Source organism: Oncorhynchus gorbuscha, linkage group LG12 (assembly GCF_021184085.1).
Source record: "Oncorhynchus gorbuscha isolate QuinsamMale2020 ecotype Even-year linkage group LG12, OgorEven_v1.0, whole genome shotgun sequence".
NCBI classification, from domain to species: Eukaryota; Metazoa; Chordata; class Actinopteri; order Salmoniformes; family Salmonidae; genus Oncorhynchus; species Oncorhynchus gorbuscha.
In genome coordinates this window covers 71395435-71417899 of record NC_060184.1, presented here as the reverse complement: position 1 = coordinate 71417899, position 22465 = coordinate 71395435, and the positions used below count along the sequence as shown (strand labels likewise).

General features: G+C 42.4%; 1 protein-coding gene across 5 annotated transcripts in view; it reads right to left on the bottom strand.

Annotated features, from left to right (window-relative positions):
* LOC123991355 (5'-AMP-activated protein kinase subunit gamma-1-like) overlaps positions 1-22465 on the bottom strand; it is a 126098-nt gene that overhangs the window by 70310 nt on the left and 33323 nt on the right. Inside the window, exon 1 of one of the 5 annotated variants that reach the window (XM_046292862.1) lies at positions 2587-3309. The exons of the other annotated variants lie outside the window; for them this stretch is intronic. Within the exon in view, the coding sequence (XP_046148818.1) occupies positions 2587-2686 (100 nt within the window). The 5' untranslated portion in view covers positions 2687-3309. Of the gene's footprint in view, positions 1-2586; positions 3310-22465 lie in introns of those variants that run through there. 5 annotated transcript variants of the gene reach the window in all.

Genomic DNA, 22465 nt, shown 5'->3' with positions numbered 1-22465 from the left:
TGGAGCACATGTTTGACATGTTTACATACTGAGGTGATCATCATGATGTTTTAAGAACTTCTGAGCTGGGTCGTTTCAAGACAACGAATGAGGGGGATATCAATCAAATCTACTTCATGTCAGCAGGGCCGGTTTAATGCAGGGGCTTACCGGGACTGAAGCCCCTGGACCCAGGCCCGTGGCGAGAGATAGAAGTAAATAAATCAAAATAAAAGAAATGTATACCGTATATATATATTTTTTTATCATAAATGTTTTTTTTACTGCAACCGCCAACCACAGGAGGATTCAGGAGCCCACTTTCAATGAGTGTAGACAACCTGCTGTAACTCTGCTAATCATTAGATGGAGGGGGGAGAGGAGGAGGGTAACTGGGGGTGTCCTGCCTTGATTGGGTAACTGATTCAATAAAATAAATAAATAAGCTGCATAAAAAGTAAATGTGACTTGGTCAATTGTGTGAGTCAGGGGCTGGGCCCAAGAGGCATTTAAAAATTAAATTTAAACGTTATTATTATTACTATTATTTTAAATCCAACCACAGGAGCCTGCTCTTAATGTTCAAAATACACTAGAGAACATCATTTAGTCACACAGGATGAACAGTTTCTCAAAAAATAACTGGATTGGCCAAATAAAGGAAACACCAACATAGTGTCTAAAGGGGTGTTTGGCCACCATAAGCAACCAGAACAGCTTCAACGCACCTTGGCATAGATTCTACGAGTGGACCGAAACCATGCCAGGAAAATGCTCCCCACAACATAACATACTATTTGTAGCCCTCTTGTTTTCTGGGGCTCCCAAGTGGTGCAGCAGTCTAAGGCACTGCATCTCAGTGTTAGAGATATCACTATATTCCCTGGTTTGAATCCAGGCTGTATCACAACCGGCCCTAATTGGGAGGTACACAATTGGCCCAGGTTTGGCTGATGTAGGCCGTCATTCCTGCCACATTTTACATTGAATTCAATTGCTTAATTCCATTACAGACATGTAAACACCTGACAGTCAATCCATCACAACCTTTGATAGCGTTGAGGGAACGCTAAACTGTGGTTCAAATCTAATTTATTTGTCACGTGCCAAATACAACACCTTACAGTGTGTTTATGTGTGTGTGTTATAATATGACAGATTTTTTTATTTTATTTTTATTTTTTTACCTTTATTTTACTAGGCAAGTCAGTTAAGAACAAATTCTTATTTTCAATGACGGCCTAGGATCAGTGGGTTAACTGCCTGTTCAGGAGTAGAACGACAGATTTGTACCTTGTCAGCTCGGGGATTCGAACTTGCAACCTTTCGGTTACTAGTTCAACGCTCTAACCACTAGGCTACGTTCCATACCTCCAGCATCCACTTGTGACAGCTGGCAGGTCAGGGGTACAATGACAAGTTGAGCAATGCTTTATGAATCACCTCACGCCTTCAACCCCACAGCAAGGCAAAATGTGTAGAGTTTCCTCTTAGACTGAAACACCTGGGTCCTGTTCAATAGGACCGGACGAAGAAAACGGACAGAAACAGGTCGAGACTACAAGAACTTGTCCAAAAAGAAACACAAAATTTAGCTCAAAACTTTGATAAAAATCTGTAATGAACACTACCATGTGCTTTCTGAGGAATTACCTCAATTCCACTTTTAAATGTGAATCTAAAAATCCTCAGCATAACCTCAAAATAGCAACTGTCTGTGCAGTCTGAATTTGGCTGTTATTCTGAGATAGCCATCTCCAGAAGTCATCCTGTAATCTCTGGCTTTCACACTGTAATCTGTCACTCCATTCTCATTGACAGGCAGCAGAGCAGCCATGGTGATTACGTAAATGGCTGGTTTTAGTTTACAATACCTAATCCGAACCATATTTCATTCCCTGACGTTAAAAATAAGTGTGTGTGCATGTGCGTGTGTGTGTGTGGAAGGAGTGTAAATCCTTTCCTTTCCTCACTGTGCAAGGTCGTTAGAGAGCTCAGTATCAATCCAAAGGAGGACAGACAATCTAGGAAATGAGCTCTACACCCACAGTGAAAGTGCACTACCCTGAGTTGAGATCAGCCCCAAAATATCTGGGCTTGCAAGAATAAAAACGGACTGTTTCTGCAGTCTATCCCAGTGGAGAATTTCCACAACAGCTACGACTTAGCTGTAAGCTTTATGGCGTTTGGCAAAGTAAAGGAGTTCACACAATAAATGTATTTATTTTTATTTTGGCCAAATGAAACAATTTTCTTCCCCTATGTTACAGTAACATATCATTGATCTGCCTTAATGGTTGCAATTTCCTTATTTCACCCACAATAGAAACTCTGTCTTGCTCCCTGGCTTTTCATGTTAGCAACCCTCTGGTGACATCATAACATCTTAGGCTTCCAAACCTTCCAGTATCACATAAGTCATCACATCAACTACTTGAGAAAACAATGGACTCTGATGTTAGATCCAAGCAAACTCACACACTCACACTTTTCTAAAGACTTAACACAGTTTTATCATTCATGAACAACCTACTAAAACACATGTAACTGTTTAAGTACAGTATTACAGTACAGGTATTAGTGTGTCTACAAATGCTGCCCGCTTACTGTTTCCCAAGAGGCCGTGGGGCTCGGACTGCCTCCTCCCTGTCCGTCTGTCTGGCTCCTTCTTCTTCTTGCTCGCCCTCAGGCTCCCAAATCGCTTCATGGGGCACAATGGGACACAAGTATAGTGTATAAACCCAAGTAGAACATATCCGACTAAATAGGAGTTATCGGATTCAATCAAGCCTGAACAAGACCCGATTCAAGCTTCAATGTTCCCCTTCTCGCAAAATCTGCACTCCAAGATAATCTGATCCTAGCTCAGGCCAGCCAGGTCAATCATCTCCTTTAGGAGCTGTGCAAAACTGATCCAAGGACAGTGCTGAGTAGTGACCGTCAATCCACGTGAATGGTCCCAGGGGTACTCTACAATATAGACAGTGTGGAGAGACTGGAGATGTGAGCCAGCCAAATAGTTCACAGTAGAAACATCTGAAGGAAGAGCAAGAAAGTAGCCAGCCAGGCTGAAAGCTTCACTCCCCAGAGGAGAGCTGGCCTCTCATATAAACTTTCAGTGGCGATTCCTTTCAAACACACTTTTCAAGACAAAGAGTTCTGTCCTCCTTTCCCTGGAGCTTCCTCGCGCTCTCTATCTTTTTCTAGCTCTCGCTTTCTCGTTCTACCTCCCTCTCTTTGAATCTTTGTTATATCTGGTCCACAGGCGTACAGCAGCAAGAGTCCGTGCTGCTGTAGATTGTCATGTGCAGCTGTCTGCAGTGTGTGTTGTCCCTTTAAAATAGGCAGCATCACAGAGAGGCTGCTAAAAGGAGACTAATCTCACACACACACAAACACACTCTTTTTCTCTGACAGTTGATTGGCTCTGGGCAAAGCTCTGCCAACCCACCCTCCCTACTGCTTCTGCTCTCCTGTTATTCTGGAACTCTCCATCTCTCTCTCACAACTTCCCTGCGTAGAGCTTTTCTGGCATGTGCCTGTGTTGACAGGTTCCTAGCAGTATAACGTGGTGATTTTATTACAGAACTTTCTCTGCTGATTAAGAGTTCTACTCTCATGAGAGGATAATAAGATGTCTGTTAACCGATATGTGCACACAGTAATGCATGGATTAAGCTCATGCCCCACGAATGCACATCGCTACCTGTAAGATACAGACAGACCACAGATCAGTGCGAGAACAAAAAAGGTGTGCTGGGAACTACCTGGCTGGTTATACATAGCCAAAGCCCGGGTGGTCCCGAGGATCTTTACCTTGAACAAGACCACCTGTGGAGATCATTTTGTTCAGGGAGATCATCACTAATAACACCTTTGTAAAACCCCAAAGCTTAGGAGACATTAAGCATAATGACACAGTACCTCCTTTTCCACCATCACAGTTTAGTGTGCGTGCGTGTGTGTGGACTAATTCATTTCATAATTTGTCACGAAAGCAAAAGGTTGAGCATTCTGCATGGAAGAGCAGCACACTGCCTCAAAGCTACTGTTCTATTCTCAGCCTCAGCTTGAGCTGGTTTGTACGTACAGATACGCCATCATAATTTGACCCTGCTTCTCGACAGTAAATGGGAATTATTATGTGGATAATAATTCATCAACATTTTTGTAGGAGTTGATACATTTTTCTTTAGGGCAAATCAAGTCTGAAATGATTAAGTGGAAATTACAAACTTTAGATTGCCTTCAGTCCCGTCGTGATGCCGACGCGTTTTGGACATCTTACCTGTTTTCAACATCGTGGGTTTGTTTGTACCATTGGATTCAGCACCAGTCAAAACCTTGGACACACCTACTCATTCAAGTGTTTTTCTTTATTTTTACTATTTTCTACATTGACAAATAATAGTGAAGACATCAAAACTATGAAATAACACTAGTTACCAAAAAAGTGTTAAACAAATCATAATATATTTTAGATTTGAGATTCTTCAAAAGAAGCCACCCTTTGCCTTGATGACAGCTTTGCAAACTCGTGTCATTCAATCAACCGGCTTCACCTGGAATGCTTTTCCAACAGTCTTGAAGGAGTTCCCACATATGCACTTGTTGGCTGATTTTCCTTCACTCTGCAGTTCAACTCATCCCAAACCATCTCAATTGGGTTGAGGTCGGGTGATTGTGGAGGCCAGGTCATCTGATGTAGCACTCCATCACTCTCCTTCTTGGTGAAATAGCCCTTACACAGCCTGGAGGTGTGTTGGGTCATTGTCCTGTTGAAAAACAAATGATAGTCCCACTAAGCGCAAATCAGATGGGATGGCGTATCGCTGCAGAATGCTGAGTTAGCCATGATGGTTAAGTGTGAATTCTAAATAAATCACTGACAGTGTCACCAGCAAAACACTCCCACAGCATCACACCTCCTCCTACATTCTTCACGGTGGGAACCACACATGCAGTGGTCATCCGTTCAACCACTATGCGTCTCACAAAGACACGGCAGTTGGAACCAAAAATGTAGACTAATTTCCACCAGTCTCATGTCCATTGCTTGTGTTTCTTGGCCCAAGCAAGTCTCCTCTTATTGGTGTCCTTTAGTCGTGGTTTCTTTGCAGCAATTCGACCATGAAGGCATGATTTTCTCAGTCTCCTCTAAACAGTTGATGTTGAGATGTGTCTGTTACTTGAACTCTGTGAAATATTTATTTGGGCTGCAATCTGAGGTGCAGTTACCTCTAATGATCAGAGGTAACTCCGGGTCTTCCTTTCCTGTGGCGGTTCTCCTGCGTGCCAGTTTCATCATATCGCTCGGGGATTCGAACTAGCAACCTTTCGGTTACCGGCCGAAGACTATAACCGCTAGGCCACCAACCCCCCCACTGTCCTTTGGCCTGACGAGGTTAAACCTTGAATACACTACAATTTGCATTTCAAATTAAGATAGCAGATCTGTAGGGAGCAGTGTGGGGGTGATATTTATAGACTGTTGAGTCTTTCTTTGGGAAGTCTATGCTTGACTGAACACTGGCAGGTGCAGGGGTACGTGCGGGAGGGAGAAAATATTGTTCCGTGGAAGCAGCAGTCAGTCCGGAAAACTCAGCAAGAGAGGAGCGACAACACAGAGCCGGTTGTATTGTACACATCATGGGCTAAGGAAGTTAGAGAATTATAAAGCAACACTGTAATAACACTATAATTGCACAAAGCTCTTCATGCCTACCTGGGAGTCAAAGTTCATAATTAGATTTGGCGACAAAGCGATCAGGAATAATCCCCCCAAATATAGAATTATAGCGCAACAGGAGTACATAGTTCTTTGTTACTACGGAGAGTAGTTTGATGGGTTAATTAACATAATTAATATAGTCTACTTATAATGCAGTTGCGTAATAGTACAAAACAAATAACAGTATATGATGCATTCGGAAAGTATTCAGACCCCTTCCCTTTTCCGCATTTTGTTACGTTACAGCCGTATTCTAAAATGTATGAAATAAATGTTTTTCCTCATCAATCTACACACAATACCCAATAATGACAAAGCAAAAACAGTTTGGGGGATTTTTTTGCAAATGTATTTAAAAAAAATTAAAACAGAAATACCTTATTTACATAAGTATTCAGACTCTTTGCTATGAGAATTGAGTCCAGGTGAATCCTGTTTCCATTGATCATCCTTGAGATGTTTCTACAACTTGATTGGAGTCCACCTGTGGCAAATTCAATTGATTGGACATGATTTGTAAAGGCACACACCTGTCTATATAAGGCCCCACAGTTGACAGTACATGTCAAAGCAAAAATCAAGCCATGAGGTCGAAGCGATCGTCCGTAGAGCTCCGAGACAGGATTGTGTCAAAGCACAGATCTGGGAGAGGGTACCAAAAAATGTCTGCAGCATTGAAGGTCCCCAAGATCATTCTTAAATGGAAGAAGTTTGGAACCACCAAGACGATTCCTAGAACTGTACCCTCAGCCAAACTCGGGGGAGATGGGCCTTGGTCAGAGAGGTGACCAAGAACCCGATGGCCACTCTGACAGAGCTCCAGAGCTCCTCTGTGGAGATGGGAGAACCTTCCAATCAGGACTTTATGGTAGAGTGGCCAGACGGAAGCCACTCCTCAGTAAAAGGTATATGACAGCCCACTTGGAGTTTGCCAAAAGGCACCCAAAGGACTGTCAGACCATGAGACACAAGATTCTCTGGTCTGATGAAACCAAGATTTAACTCTTTGGCCTAAATGCCAAGCGTCACGTCTGGAGGAAACTAGGCACCATCCCTACTATGAAGCATGGTGGTAGCAGCATCATGCTATTGGGATGTTGTTCAGCAGCAAGGACTGGGAGACTAGTCAGGATCGAGGAAAAGATGAAAGGAGCAAAGTACAGAGACAGCTTTAATGAAAACCTGCTCCAGAGCGCTCAGAACCTAAGACTGGGGCGAAGGTTCACCTTCAAACAGGACAACAACGCTAAGCACACGCCAAGACAAGGCAGGAGTGGCTTTGGGACACGTCCCTGAATGTCCTTGAGTAGCCCAGCCAGAGCCCGGACTTAAACTTGATCGAACATCTCTGGAGAGATCAGTAAATAGCTGTGCAGGTGTGCCAAACTTGTAACGTTATACCCAAGAAGACCCAAGGCTATAATCGCTTTCAACAAATTACGGAGTAAAACGTCTGAATACTTATGTAAATGTGATATTTCAGCAAACATTGTTTTTGCTTTGTCATTATGGGATAGTATGTGTAGATTGATGAGGGAAAATGTTATCCAAGTCAAGGGGTCTGAATACTTTCCGAATGCACTGTATGTTGTTACAGTAACAATTAAATTATGTAATTATCTACATCCATCCAATGTGGTTAAGTACTACTACCATTAAAGGCTGTTGCCATGGGTTCAGTTCAATGCTCCCAAAACATGAATAAATGGACAATGATGGAAAATGTGTGGAAAAAACAAGTATTTGGGAAAAAAGGAGTCCCCTTGTGAAAGATTATCACTACAGCACATATTCCTTTCTGATCAAGCCAAGGACACACAACATCCTCTTAATCAGAGGGAGATAGTCCAACCTTTATAGTGTGATACGATACCTACATAGGGCTGTACGGTGACCGCATTATCGCCACACCGGTGGTCACGAGTCATGATCACAGTCAAATTCCACATGACCGTTTAGTCACGGTAATTAGGCTTCTCCAAGCGCAGATGCTGCTGATGGTCATTAGTAGCCTACGAAACTTGCTAACTGCCTGATACACAGCACTCTATTGTCTCTCTAATCGCTCTGACATCAATGCAAATGTAATCAAAAATCAAACACTTCATGAGAACCCATGGGCTCTATAGGCTATGCAATTACGTGAGAAAACAGTGTGAGCCTCTATTAAAAAGAGGAGGATCTCATCCGCTTTCAATAGGCTTGGCCTAGTATATTTATTTCTCAACTTTACAACAGGAATATAGCATACCTGGCTTGTCATGAAAATGAACCACAAGAAAAGCGCCCTCAATTTGCTATTTAAGTGCATAAATTACATATATTTTACTTCTTTTTCCCCCCCTGCCCGTTTTGAGACAGGTGCATGATAATGGTCCATTCTAAATCAAAACAAATTTCACATTTACAGAATGTTATTATTATAATATTTTTTTACCCCTTTTTCTCCCCAAATGGTAGCTACATTCTTGTCTCATCACTGCAACTCCCGTACGGACTCGGGAGAGGTGATGGTTGAGAGCCATGTGTCCTCTGAAACCCAACCAAGCCGCACTGCTTCTTGACACAATGCCCACTTAACCCGGAAGCCTGCCACACCAATATGTCGGAGGAAACACTGTACACATAGCTTCTGCGTGTAAATCAGCTAGAAAGATGTGTCGGCATCGAGTAATTGTCTCTGGCCCTCTCCCAGTTAAGGGGAGTGATGAGCTCTACAGCAGAGTCTCACAACTCAATCGCTGGTTGAAAACTGTTTTCTGCCCCTCCCAAAAGATAGAATTTGTATATAATTGGCCCTCTTTCTGGGACTCACCCACAAACAGGACCAAGCCTGACCTGCTGAGGAGTGACGGACTCCATCCTAGCTGGAGGGGTGCTCTCATCTTATCTACCAACATAGACAGGGCTCTAACTCCTCTAGCTCCACAATGAAATAGGGTGCAGGCCAGGCAGCAGGCTGTTAGCCAGCCTGCCAGCATAGTGGAGTCTGCCACTAGCACAGTCAGTGTAGTCAGCTCAGCTATCACCATTGAGACCGTGTCTGTGCCTCGACCTAGGTTGGGCAAAACTAAACATGGCGGTGTTCGCCTTAGCAATCTCACTAGGATAAAGACCACCTCCATTCCTGTTATTATTGAAAGAGATCATGATACCTCACATCTCAAAATAGGGCTACTTAATGTTAGATCCCTTACTTCAAAGGCAATTATAGTCAATGAACTAATCACTGATCATAATCTTGATGTGATTGGCCTGACTGAAACATGGCTTAAGCCTGATGAATTTACTGTGTTAAATGAGGCCTCACCTCCTGGCTACACTAGTGACCATATCCCCCGTGCATCCCGCAAAGGCGGAGGTGTTGCTAACATTTACGATAGCAAATTTCAATTTACAAAAAAAAATGACGTTTTCGTCTTTTGAGCTTCTAGTCATGAAATCTATGCAGCCTACTCAATGACTTTTTATAGCTACTGTTTACAGGTCCCCTGGGCCATATACAGCGTTCCTCACTGAGTTCCCTGAATTCCTATCGGACCTTGTAGTCATAGCAGATAATATTCTAATCTTTGGTGACTTTAATATTCACATGGAAAAATCCACAGACCCACTCCAAAAGGCTTTCGGAGCCATCATCGACTCAGTGGGTTTTGTCCAACATGTCTCTGGACCCACTCACTGTCACAGTCATACGCTGGACCTAGTTTTGTCCCATGGAATAAATGTTGTGGATCTTAATGTTTTTCCTCATAATCCTGGACTATCGGACCACTATTTTATTACGTTTGCAATTGCAACAAATAATCTGCTCAGACCCCAACCAAGGAACATCAAAAGTCGTGCTATAAATTCACAGACAACACAAAGATTCCTTGATGTCCTTCCAGATTCCCTCTGTCTACCCAAGGACGCCAGAGGACAAAAATTGGTTAACCACCTAACTGAGGAACTCAATTTCACCTTGCGCAATACCCTAGATGCAGTTGCACCCCTAAAAACTAAAAACATTTCTCATAAGAAACTAGCTCCCTGGTACACAGAAAATACCCGAGCTCTGAAGCAAGCTTCCAGAAAATTGGAACGGAAATGGCGCCACACCAAACTGGAAGTCTTCCGACTAGCTTGGAAAGACAGTACCGTGCAGTACCGAAGAGCCCTTACTGCTGCTCGATCATCCTATTTTTCTAACTTAATTGAGGAAAATAAGAACAATCCGAAATTCCTTTTTGATACTGTCGCAAAGTCCTATTCGGTGTCCTGTATGAATCTAAGTGTGCGTTCTCTAATTCTCTCCTTCTCTCTTTCTTTCTCTCTCTCGGAGGACCTGAGCCCTAGGACCATGCCCCAGGACTACCTGACATGATGACTCCTTGCTGTCCCCAGTCCACCTGACCGTGCTGCTGCTCCAGTTTCAACTGTTCTGCCTTATTATTATACGACCATGCTGGTCATTTATGAACATTTGAACATCTTGGCCATGTTCTGTTATAATCTCCACCCGGCACAGCCAGAAGAGGACTGGCCACCCCACATAGCCTGGTTCCTCTCTAGGTTTCTTCCTAGGTTTTGGCCTTTCTAGGGAGTTTTTCCGAGCCACCGTGCTTCTACACCTGCATTGATTGCTGTTTGGGGTTTTAGGCTGGGTTTCTGTACAGCACTTTGAGATATCAGCTGATGTACGAAGGGCTATATAATACATTTGATTTGATTTGATTTGGTCATGCCTTTCATGCAACTTTTTTTCAAATCATCATTAGAGTCACATCATGCAGCTTTAAAATGTATAAAAAATCTAAACATATAGCCTAACATTTGCATGACAACTAAAGTTGCAACTAAAGTTGCATAAATAACTCCTAATACATTAAGTTGTATAAGTTGTATAAATAAAGTTGCATAAATAACTCCTAATACATTAAGTATTAGGAGGACCTGTTTCTTTGATCGGTGTCCCTATACCGGGACAGTCACACCCTGATCTGTTTCACCTGTCCTCGTTATTGTCTCCACCCCCTCCAGGTGTCACTTGTTTTCCCCAGTGTATTTATCCCTGTGTTTCCTGTCTCTCTGTGCCAGTTTGTCTTGTATTTCCAAGCCTACCAGCGGTTTTCCCGTTTTCCTCCTTTGCCTTTTCTCTATTTGCTAGACCTCCCGGTTTTGACCCTTGCTTGTTTTCTGGACTCCATGCCCGCCTGCCTGATCATTCTGCCTACCCTGACCTTGAGCCTACCTACCCTTCGGTACCTCCTCAACTCTGAACTGGTTTTGCCTGTCCACGACCATTCTCTTGCCTACTCCCTTTGGATTTATTAAACATCTTAAACGCCAACCATCTGCCTCCTGTGTCTGCATCTGGTTCTCGCCTTGTGTCATCATAAGGACGGTTGAGCTAATGTGATTAGTATGACGTTGTAAGTAACAAAAAAAATTCCCAGGACATAGACATGTCTTATATGGACAGAAAGCTTAAATTCTTGTTAATCCATCTGCACGGTCCAATTTACAGTAGCTATTACAGTGACAAAATGCCACGCTATTGTTTGAGAAGAGTGCACAACAACAAAAACCTTTTATCGCGGCAACTGGTTTGATACATTCACCTCTGAAGGTAAATAATGTACTTACATACAGTAATCTTGCTCTGATTTGTTATGCTGAGGGTCCCAGAGATACAATTTTGCATAGTTTTGTTTGATACAAATCCATTTTTATATTCAAATGTAGGATCTGGGTTCTACAGTTTGAACCCCTGCTGTCTCTGACTCCACACCTACCCCGCCCGGCCATCTAGATGTGTGAAAGTTAGTGTATAAGCAAATGATCCATCATGTATAACATTTCTGGGAGTGTGTAAACTTAAATTTTGTATTACCAACTAATTTCTGTATGTTCTCTATAGTTATGTACTTGAAAATGTATCAATTGACCAATTTGGCACATTTGGGCAGCCTGGATACAAAATATTGTCCAGTATTGCAATACTTAACTGGATCAATCTTTTACTTTGTGCACGCACTGCTTCCATCTAGTGGCCAAAATATAAATTGCACCTAAACTGCAATATTATATTATGGCCTTTCTCTTGCATTTCCAAGGTAATGAGAAAAAAATAAACTCATGTTTTTTGTTTGTATTATCTTTTACCAGATCCTTTCAAATGGTATCAATAATATGCATATCCTTGCTTCAGGTCCTGAGCTACAGGCAGTTAGATTTGGGTATGTCATTTTAGGAGAAAATTGTAATTAAAAAAGGGTCAGATCCATAAGAGGTTTTAACTGCTCAACACAGAATAGCTGCATGTTTACACTCCCTCAAATCATATGGAAAACATATCCTTTCTATTTTATTCAGCTATGTTCAATTGTATTCTTCATACTATGAAATAATATAAAATAATCCCACAGAATTCTAAGCAAATCTTGTCTGCTAAATGAAGTAGTGTAGCCCCCTGCAATATGGCATAGCCAGATCAGGGCCTAACATAAGGACAACTCAGAATATGCTATTCGGTTCTCCTTAAATAGACTATATTTTCTTCATATCATGTTTCTTTAGACCTGTCTAAAATAAATTCTGGATTTATTGTGATGGTGTAGGCTACATTACATGGATTTATTAGACTTTTTAAAATGTAGATGTTCCAAAGGTCTGCATCAGTGGCTTGTAGGTTTGGAAGCCAGGAGATCCTAAATGTGTTTATGTTAATTAACAATCAATTACCATGAGCAGCAGTTATTTGCTTGACAATCACCGGCTGACAAAATGTCATGACTGCAACAGCCCTATACCTACACTATATTTTCATTCAGTTCAAATAACTGAATAGTTATTTTGCCTGTTTCCATCAACGCATCAAACAAAGTCAAGCCACTTCGATTGTTCAATTATTCTAAATATACATCAACATTTCCCTAGGATCATAAGGCCTTTGATGCCCATTGTCACCCCAAAACTGCAACGGAGACAAAGTAAAATGGCTTGACCCTTCTTCAAAAGGCAGTGTTTGTCTGCCTTATATAATCAGAATTAAATAGGCTCTGATGGATCTCCACTCGTATCCATCATGTCCCTGTCTCTCCCCTGTTATTTCCTGTTTAGGGGGCACTAATGTGCTGGTTAATCTCCCAAACAACCTCATTTAAATCAGAAAAAAGTGTTTTCCTGTGAACGGGGTTAAACTAATCCGCCCCAAAATCCTGTCCTGAGTCCTGACTTTTTGGAACTGAAATGCAATTAGGAGTACATGCCAAAGAGAGGGGGAGAGAGGTAGAGAGGGAGAGAGGGGAGAGAGGGAGAGGGGGCGCAAATGAGAAAGAGCAAACAAGATAGAGAGGTTGTGAGAAATGTCCTTGACTTTGCCTGACCGCTTGGACATTTAGCTCAGTATTCTTTCAAGTACTGTTGCTACACATTCACCAGATAAACGCACCGTGTCGGAGTTGTCTCCCGCAGTTTCCGTTTGGTAACTTTGTTATTCTGTTCTTGTCATGTGAAGATTGTAGAGGGTATATGGACCACTCTTTTGTGTGCGTGTGTGTGTGTATTTGTGTGTGTTGTAATCAGAGCCCGATCAATATATCAGTTCACCGATATTATCGGCCGACATTGACCTTTTACCTCTATATTGGTGTCGCCCGATAATTCCACCGATAACCGATAATCAATAAATAGGATGACAAAATGGAATCTCTTACCTGAACACTTGCGGCCATTCTCATGATGTGTCATTCATTTCACAATATAAGAAATCAACATTTGCTGTTTTGGATGATAATTTATGAGAATAAAGTGTGGAGAATGACTTATTCTTTGTTTGGACACACTACAGAACAGCCTACACTAATAACTCTCCTGTTGTCATTCCCTTAATAAAACCTCTTAAAACACACAAGAATTCACAGAGGAAATGACCGACCTGTCTGTCAAAGCTGCCTCTTATGTGGCTCGGTTTGAAGTGAGATCCTGGTGAACTTGCATGCTAATGCAGAGTGTGGAATTAAACTAATGTCTATGTGAGGTCTTTACCACACCTGGGTTCAAGGACTGTACCACACCTGGGTTCAAGGACTGTACCAGACCTGGGTTCAAGGACTGTACCAGACCTGGGTTCAAGGACTGTACCAGACCTGGGTTCAAGGACTGTACCACATCTGGGTTCAAGGACTGTACCACACCTGGGTTCAAGGACTGTACCAGACCTGGGTTCAAGGACTGTACCAGACCTGGGTTCAAGGACTGTACCACATCTGGGTTCAAGGACTGTACCACACCTGGGTTCAAGGTCTGTACCAGATCTGGGTTCAAGGTCTGTACCAGATCTGGGTTCAAGGACTGTACCACACCTGGGTTCAAGGGCTGTACCACACCTGGGTTCAAGGACTGTACCACACCTGGGTTCAAGGGCTGTACCACACCTGGGTTCAAGGACTGTACCACACCTGGGTTCAAGGACTGTACCAGACCTGGGTTCAAGGTCTGTACCAGATCTGGGTTCAAGGACTGTACCACACCTGGGTTCAAGGACTGTACCAAACCTGGTTTCAAGGACTGTACCACACCTGGGTTCAAGGACTGTACCAGACCTCGGTTCAAGGACTGTACCACACCTGGGTTCAAGGACTGTACCACACCTGGGTTCAGGGACTGTACCAGACCTGGGTTCAAGGACTGTACCAGACCTGGGTTCAAGGAATGTACCACATCTGGGTTCAAGGACTGTACCACACCTGGGTTCAAGGTCTGTACCAGATCTGGGTTCAATGACTGTACCACACCTGGGTTCAAGGGCTGTACCACACCTGGGTTCAAGGACTGTACCACACCTGGGTTCAAGGGCTGTACCACACCTGGGTTCAAGGACTGTACCACACCTGGGTTCAAGGACTGTACCAGACCTGGGTTCAAGGACTGTACCACACCTGGGTTCAAGGGCTGTACCACACCTGGGTTCAAGGACTGTACCAGACCTGGGTTCAAGGACTGTACCACACCTGGGTTCAAGGACTGTACCACACCTGGTTTCAAGGACTGTACCAGACCTGGGTTCAAGGGATGTACCACACCTGGGTTCAAGGACTGTACCAGACCTGGGTTCAAGGACTGTACCAGACCTGGGTTCAAGGGCTGTACCACACCTGGGTTCAAGGGCTGTACCACACCTGGGTTCAAGGACTGTACCACACCTGGGTTCAAGGACTTTACCAGACATGGGGTTGTTTTCTTTCTAAAACTCTAGCTGCACTTGATTTAACCTGTTCAGATCTGCAACCGGGGAAGACCCTTTTCTCCATCACTACATGTTGACTTCACAACAACGGAGTATAACTATGGACATATTGGTAGCAAAACAGTTGCTGGAAAATGTTAGCAAAGTCCCTGTGCTTAGCTCTCTCCCTATAGGAAGATTAGCCAATCTCCACTGAGCAGAAATGCCTGTCTAAACCTCTCCACGGCAACCAAGACTAAGCTCTCCTTATAGGGCAAATAACTTGATATCTATATTGAGAACAGCCGGTAGTCTAACCACTGTTAATAGATAGAGCCCCCACCCCCACTGTCTCAAAGAATGGAACGTAGCTATTCTTTGATAAGGCCTTAATGTGCTGTGGAATGTTGTTGGTTGGCTGCCTGGACTGGGCAGTGACATGGTGCAGATGTTATCTAGACGTTATCAGGACATTACAAACACACCACAGAACAGTATCTATGTGCAGAGAGCTGATATAATGAGTTAATCGCAAAGGATATGATACTGAGGAACAACACATACAGTTGAAGTAGGATGTTTACATACACCTTAGCCAAGAGTATTTCACATTTAATCCTAGTAAAGATTCTCCGTTTAAGGTCAGTTAGGATCACCAACTTATTTTAAGAATGTGAAATGTCAGAAAAATAGTAGAGAGTGATTTATTTCAGCTTTTATTTATTTCATCACATTCGCAGTGGGTCAGAAGTTTACATACACTCAAATAGTATTCGGTAGCATTGCCTTTAAATTGTTTAACTTGGGTCAAACGTTTCGAGTAGCCTTCCACAAGCTTCCCACAATAAGTTGGGTGAATTTTAGCCCATTCCTCCTGACAGAGCTGGTCTAACTGAGTCAGGTTTGTAGGCCTCCTTGCTCAAACACGCTTTTTCAGTTCTGCCCACAAATTTTTTCTGCCCATCACATTTTCCCACAACTTTGGAAGTATGCTTGTGGTCATTGTGCATTTGGAAGACCCATTTGCAGACCAGCTTTAACTTCCTGACTGATGTCTTGAGTAGTTGCTTCAATAGATCCACCTAATTTTCCTTTCTCATGGTGTTCTATTTTGTGAAGTGCACCAGTCCCTCTTGCAGCAAAGCATCCCCACAACATGATGCTACCACCCTCGTGCTTTCCGGTTGGGATGGTGTTCTTCAGCTTGCAAGCCTCCCTCTTTTTCCTCCAAACATAACGATGGTAATTATGGCCAAACAGTTGTATTTTTGTTTCATCAGACCAGAGGACATTTCTCCAAAAAGTGCGATCTTTGTCCCCATGTGCAGTTGCAAACCGTAGTCTGGCTTCTTTATGGTGGTTTTGGAGCAGTGGCTACTTCCTTGCTGAGCGGCCTTTCATGTTATGTCAATATAGGACTCGTTTTACTGTGGATATAGATACTTTTGTACCTGTTTCCTCCAGCATCTTCACAAGATCTTTGCTGTTGTTCTGGGATTGATTTGCACTTTTCGCACCAAAATACGTTCATCTCTAGGAAACAGAACGCGTGTCTTTCCTGAGTGGTATGACAGCTGCGTGGTCCCATGGTGTTTATACTATTGTTTGTACAGATGAACGTGGTATCTTCAGGTGTTTGGAAATTGCTCCCAAGGATGAATCAGACTTGTGGAGGTCTACAATTGTTTTCTGAGGTCTTGTCTGATTTATTTTGATTTTCCAATTTTGTCAAGCAAAGAGGCACTGAGCTTTAAGGTAGGCCGTGAAATGTTTCCACAGGTACACCTCCAATTGACTCAAATGATGTCAATTAGCCTATCAGAAGCTTCTAAAGGCATGACATCATTTTCTGGAATTTTCCAAGCTGTTTAAAGGCACAGTCAACTTAGTGTATGTAAACTTCTGACCCACTGGAATTGTGATAGAGTGAATTTTAGGTGAAATAATCTGTCTGTAAACAATCGTTGGGAAAATGACTTGTCGTGCACAAAGTAGATGTCCTAATCGACTTGCCAAAACTATAGTTTGTTAACAAGTTATTTGTGGAGTGGTTAAAAAACTAGTTTTAATGACTCCAACCTAAGTGTATGTAAACTTCTGACTTCAACTGTAATTACTACTTCAGGATGAATCATTTAAACAACGGATAATTATACCAAATTGTAACATTGTGATGTCACTCCACACATATTTAGCAGGATAAATGAGTCATTAAGGAAAGATATGACCGCTGATAATGTTTCCATGGCTTCAAATGATCCGCTCTCTTTGTTTCTCTCTCCCCACCTCCCTCTTTATCTCCCGGACTCTCCATCTCTCTCCTCTGCATCTCTTTCCATCTTTCTTTCCTCAGGAAGACTCCCTCTCTTCTCTCTCTCTACCTCTGTCGACATCTATCTGTTAATCTCTTCCCTGCTTCAATCGACCACATTATCCCCCTCACTTTCTCTGCCCTCCTTGTACCTCTCTCTCTCGCTGTCCCCCTTTCTCTCTCTCTTCGCTCTCCCTGTCCCTCTTTCTCTCTCTCTTGCTCTACTTCTTGTGGCATTCTCCACCTCCCTTCCATAATTAACCAGTCAGTCTGCTCCAGACTAACTATAAGAGTAGGCTTTCCATAATTCTATAACTAGAGCTTAGTATTACAGTACCATACATCCACTTTCTGGTTCATGGACAGGCCACCAACGCTTCTTAAACAACAATAATGAACAAAACCAAATGACTAGACACACCAAGATAATAAACCCATATTATCAGGTAGGTGTGAAAGCATGTCACTCAGCACAGCAGCCCACAATCCATATGAAATCTGAAAGATTGAGGGGTGTTATAGTGTACTCAAATACTTAGTAGTGACTAGCACCCATTCTTGCAATACCAACATAATTACACATTTACGTCTAAACATTGTCTGTTCTTTAAAACACATCTTGCAAAGTGGCTGAGAACCGGCATTTCTCACAACATACAAGCATTTCTAAAGTCCTATGAGGCGTTTCTCTTTCTGCGTTCAGTTATCCCTCCACAAATTATCAATTAAGAGAGAGCAAAAACAGTGCCTGAATCTGGAAATAGAAATGCACTGTAATCTGACAACTGTTTAATCTCGACATGCCTTGCTAGCAAGTGTGTAGCAGCAGAGTTTCCGAGTACTGTACGTTCGTTCCTGCCCTAAAATGGAGCCTTTTTTGGACACTGTACAGAGAGTGAGCTGAGTCATGTAGCTGCTAGCGAGGCCAGAGTATATACTAACTCTGAGAACGTTGTGACTGTCACACAGCTAAAATAAGGTGCTTCTGTGACACCCTGATGTCACTCCGCTGTTCCAGTGCTAACTGGTCAGTTAGCTTCTCCACGCGCGAGGAGGCTTGCCTTCGACTCTCTGTTTATTTGACGGTTGCCGAGCAACTGGGGGTTGTGAGTGGGGAGAGTGATTATGGGATTGCTGCTGGAGAAGAGGGTTTAGGTGGAGCTACTGCTGTGTGGGTATTCGGTAAGCACAGAGAATCACAGGTTACATGCACGCACCACACAGTACTGTTTAACACTAATAGGTACACGAACATAAACACAAACATACACCATTGAAAAGCTGCTAGGGGAGAACTAGTAAAGTTGGTATATAGGCCAAGTCTGTCAACCCTACATATCTGTGGTGGCACTAGTGACCTCAGCAAATCATAACTTTATTTTAATAGATGCACACTCACCACATGCGCTGCTACAGTCTATCTGTCCTGATGCCTAGTCACTTAGTCCCTACCTACAGTGCATTCGGAAAGTATTCAGACCCCTTGACTTTTTCCACATTTTGTTACGTTACAGCCGTATTCTAAAATGTATTCAATAGTTGTTTCCCCTCGTCAATCTACACACAATACCCCATAATGACAATGCCAAAACAGGTTTTTAGAAATGTTTGCAAATGTATTTAAAAATTAAAAACAGATACTTTGTTGAAGCTTTGGCAGCGATTACAGACTCAAGTCTATAAGCTTGACACACCTGTATTTGGGGAGCTTCTCCCATTATTCTCTGCAGATCCTCTCAAGCTCTGTCAGGTTGGATGGGGAGCATCGCTGCACAGCTATTTTTAGGTCTCTCCAGTGATGTTCACTCTGGCTGGGCCACTAAAGGACATACAGAGACTTGTCCCGAAGACACTCCCGCGTTATATTGGCTGTGTGCTTAGAGTCGTCTTTTTTGAAATACACTTGAATAGGTTCTCCAACTGTCCTTACAAAAACAAACAAATGGGCAATCTTCCCGATGTTGTTGATGGAAGCAAAGCATGTGGATGAACGACGACGAGGCAAAAAGTGTGTTTGTCTCCACCGGCGTAATACACTTTCAAATATCGATAAATATCAATCGCAGACTGTCGCCCACATTGATAACTTCAAAAATAGTAGTTGAAACTAGCATACACAACAACTTCCTGGACGTGACAAAGACGTGATTTTGGACCTATGGCAACACGAAACCCCTCTCCTGTAACATGATCTACACTAATCCCTCTCCCTGTAACATGTTCTACACTAACCCCTCTCCCTGTAACATGACCTACACTAATCCCTCTCCCTGAAACATGATCTACACTAACCTCTACCTGTAACATGATCTACATTAACCTCTACCTGTAACATGATCTACATTAACCTCTACCTGTAACATGATCTACACTAATCCCTCTCCCTGTAACATGATCTACACTAATCCCTCTCCCTGTAACATGATCTACACTAACCTCTCCCTGTAACATGATCTACATTAACCTCTCCCTGTAACATGATCTACATGAACCCTAACATGATCTACACTACTAATCCCTCTCCCTGTAACATGCTCTACATTAACCTCTCCCTGTAACATGATCTACATTAACCTCTACCTGTAACATGATCTACACTAACCTCTACCTGTTACATGAACCTCTCTCCCTGTAACATGATCTACACTAACCTCTACCTGTAACATGATCTACATTAACCTCTACCTGTAACATGATCTATATTAACCTTTACCTGTAACATGATCTACACTAAACTCTCTCCCTGTAACATGATCTACATGAACCCCTCTCCCTGTAACATGATCTACACTAACCTCTCCCTGTTACATGAACCTCTCTCCCTGTAACATGATCTACATTAACCTCTACCTGTAACATGATCTACACTAACCTCTCCCTGTAACATGATCTACATTAACCTCTACCTGTAACATGATCTACACTAACCTCTCTACCTGTAACATGATCTACACTAACCTCTCCATGTTACATTAATCCCTCTACCTGTAACAAGATCTACACTAACCCCTCTCCCTGTTACATGAACCTCTCTCCCTGTAACACGATCTACACTAACCTCTACCTGTAACATGATCTACACTAACCTCTCTACCTGTAACATGATCTACACTAACCTCTCCATGTAACATCATCTACATTAACCTCTACCTGTAACATTATCTACATTAACCTCTACCTGTAACATGATCTACACTAACCTCTCCCTGTAACATCATCTACACTAACCTCTCTACCTGTAACATGATCTACACTAACCTCTCCATGTTACATTAATCCCTCTACCTGTAACATGATCTACATTAACCTCTACCTGTAACATGATCTACACTAACCTCTCCCTGTAACATCATCTACACTAACCTCTCTACCTGTAACATGATCTACACTAACCTCTCCCTGTAACATCATCTACACTAACCTCTCTACCTGTAACATGATCTACACTAACCTCTCCATGTTACATTAATCCCTCTACCTGTAACATGATCTACATTAACCTCTACCTGTAACATGATCTACACTAACCTCTACCTGTAACATGATCTACACTAACCTCTCCCTGTAACATGCTCTACACTTTCTCCCCTACCCTCCTTCTCTAACATACATTTTCCAATCTTGCCCTTTTCAACAAAACATTTGTTGCCACATAGCCTGCATTCCTCAGCTTGAAGGTTGAAACGGTGTAACCTTAAACCACATGGGTGCATGGATCAGTGTACAGAATGTTATTTTTACTGAACATACAGTGACCTCAGTAATTATTGGGACAGTGAATAATTTTTTTCTTATTTTGAAAAGAAGAAACTAAACTCGAAAAGTTAGGATTTGAAATAAAACAATGACTATGAGGTTAAAGTGCAGACTGTCAGCTTTAATTTGCAGGTATTTTCATCCATGTCGGGTGAACAGAGTAGAAATTACAGCACTTTTTCAGTTTTTGTACATAGTCCCCCCATTTTAGGCAACCGAAAGTATTGGGACAAATTCACTTATACGTGTATTAAAGTAGTAAAAAGTTTGGTATTTGGTCCCATATTCATAGTACGCAATGACTACATCAAGCTTGGGACTCTACACATTTGTTGGATGCATTTACTCTTTGTTTGCTTTGTGTTTCAGATTATTTGTGCCCAGAAATTAATGGAGAATAATGTACTATGTCATTTTGGGGTCAATTTGATTGTAAATAAAAATAGAATAGAATCTGAAACACAACCGAAACAAACAGCAAATATGTAGAGTCACAAGTTTGCTATAAATATGGGACCAAATACATAACTTTTTACTACTTTAAGACAAATAAAAGTGAATTTGTCCCAATACTTTTGGTCCCCTAAACTGGGGGGGTACAAAAAGTGCTGTAATTTAAAGTTGACAGCTTGCACTTCACCTCACAGTCATTGTTTGTATTTCAAATCCAAACCTTTAAAGTAGAGTCAAAAAAAGAAAACAATTCTTCACTGTCCCAATACTTACAGAGGGCACTGTATTGTGTCATCTCCAGCACTTGCGTAAAGCACTGGCTTAAAGCATTTTTTTCCCTGCACATATGCTACCTATTTCACTTTGCACAAAAATGATTCCGCTATTGTATACTGTGTGGACATTGCCAGTAGATTGGCTGACATTGCCATTAGGTAGATTGGCTGACATTGCCATTAGGTAGATTGGCTGACATTGCCAGTAGATTGGCTGACATTGCCAGTAGATGGCACAATGTGTCTGGACTGAAAGCATGTTGACGGGACAGATCACATGGTTGTGTGACAGCATCTCCCTGTGGTAGAGAGTAGTGACTTCCTTCTCACAGAAATCAACAACAATATTCAAATCTGCCAAGACTGCTATGATTGACACTTCCTAATGTACAGTACATGCATGGCAGAGAAAAACCTTTCTGCACTTCCTTACCAGGTGCAATCTACATTCAGGCTGTGTACAGTCCCGAGAACGTTTACTGTATATAACCGAGCAGGCAAAATTTGGCACATGACTTCTTGGCGTCATTGCAACCCGTTTTGCCAGTGGGAAAAATGATCCCTACACAGATTAAGGGCATGACACTGCAGAAACCCCTTGTTATCTCTGGAAAAACAACTCAATCAAAACAAAATTCCAGCCGATACAGGAGTCTAATCAGACTTCAGAATAGCCTAGATATACGGACCACACCTTTTTGTTTGTGTGTGTGTGTGTGTGTGTGTGTGTGTGTGTGTGTGTGTGTGTG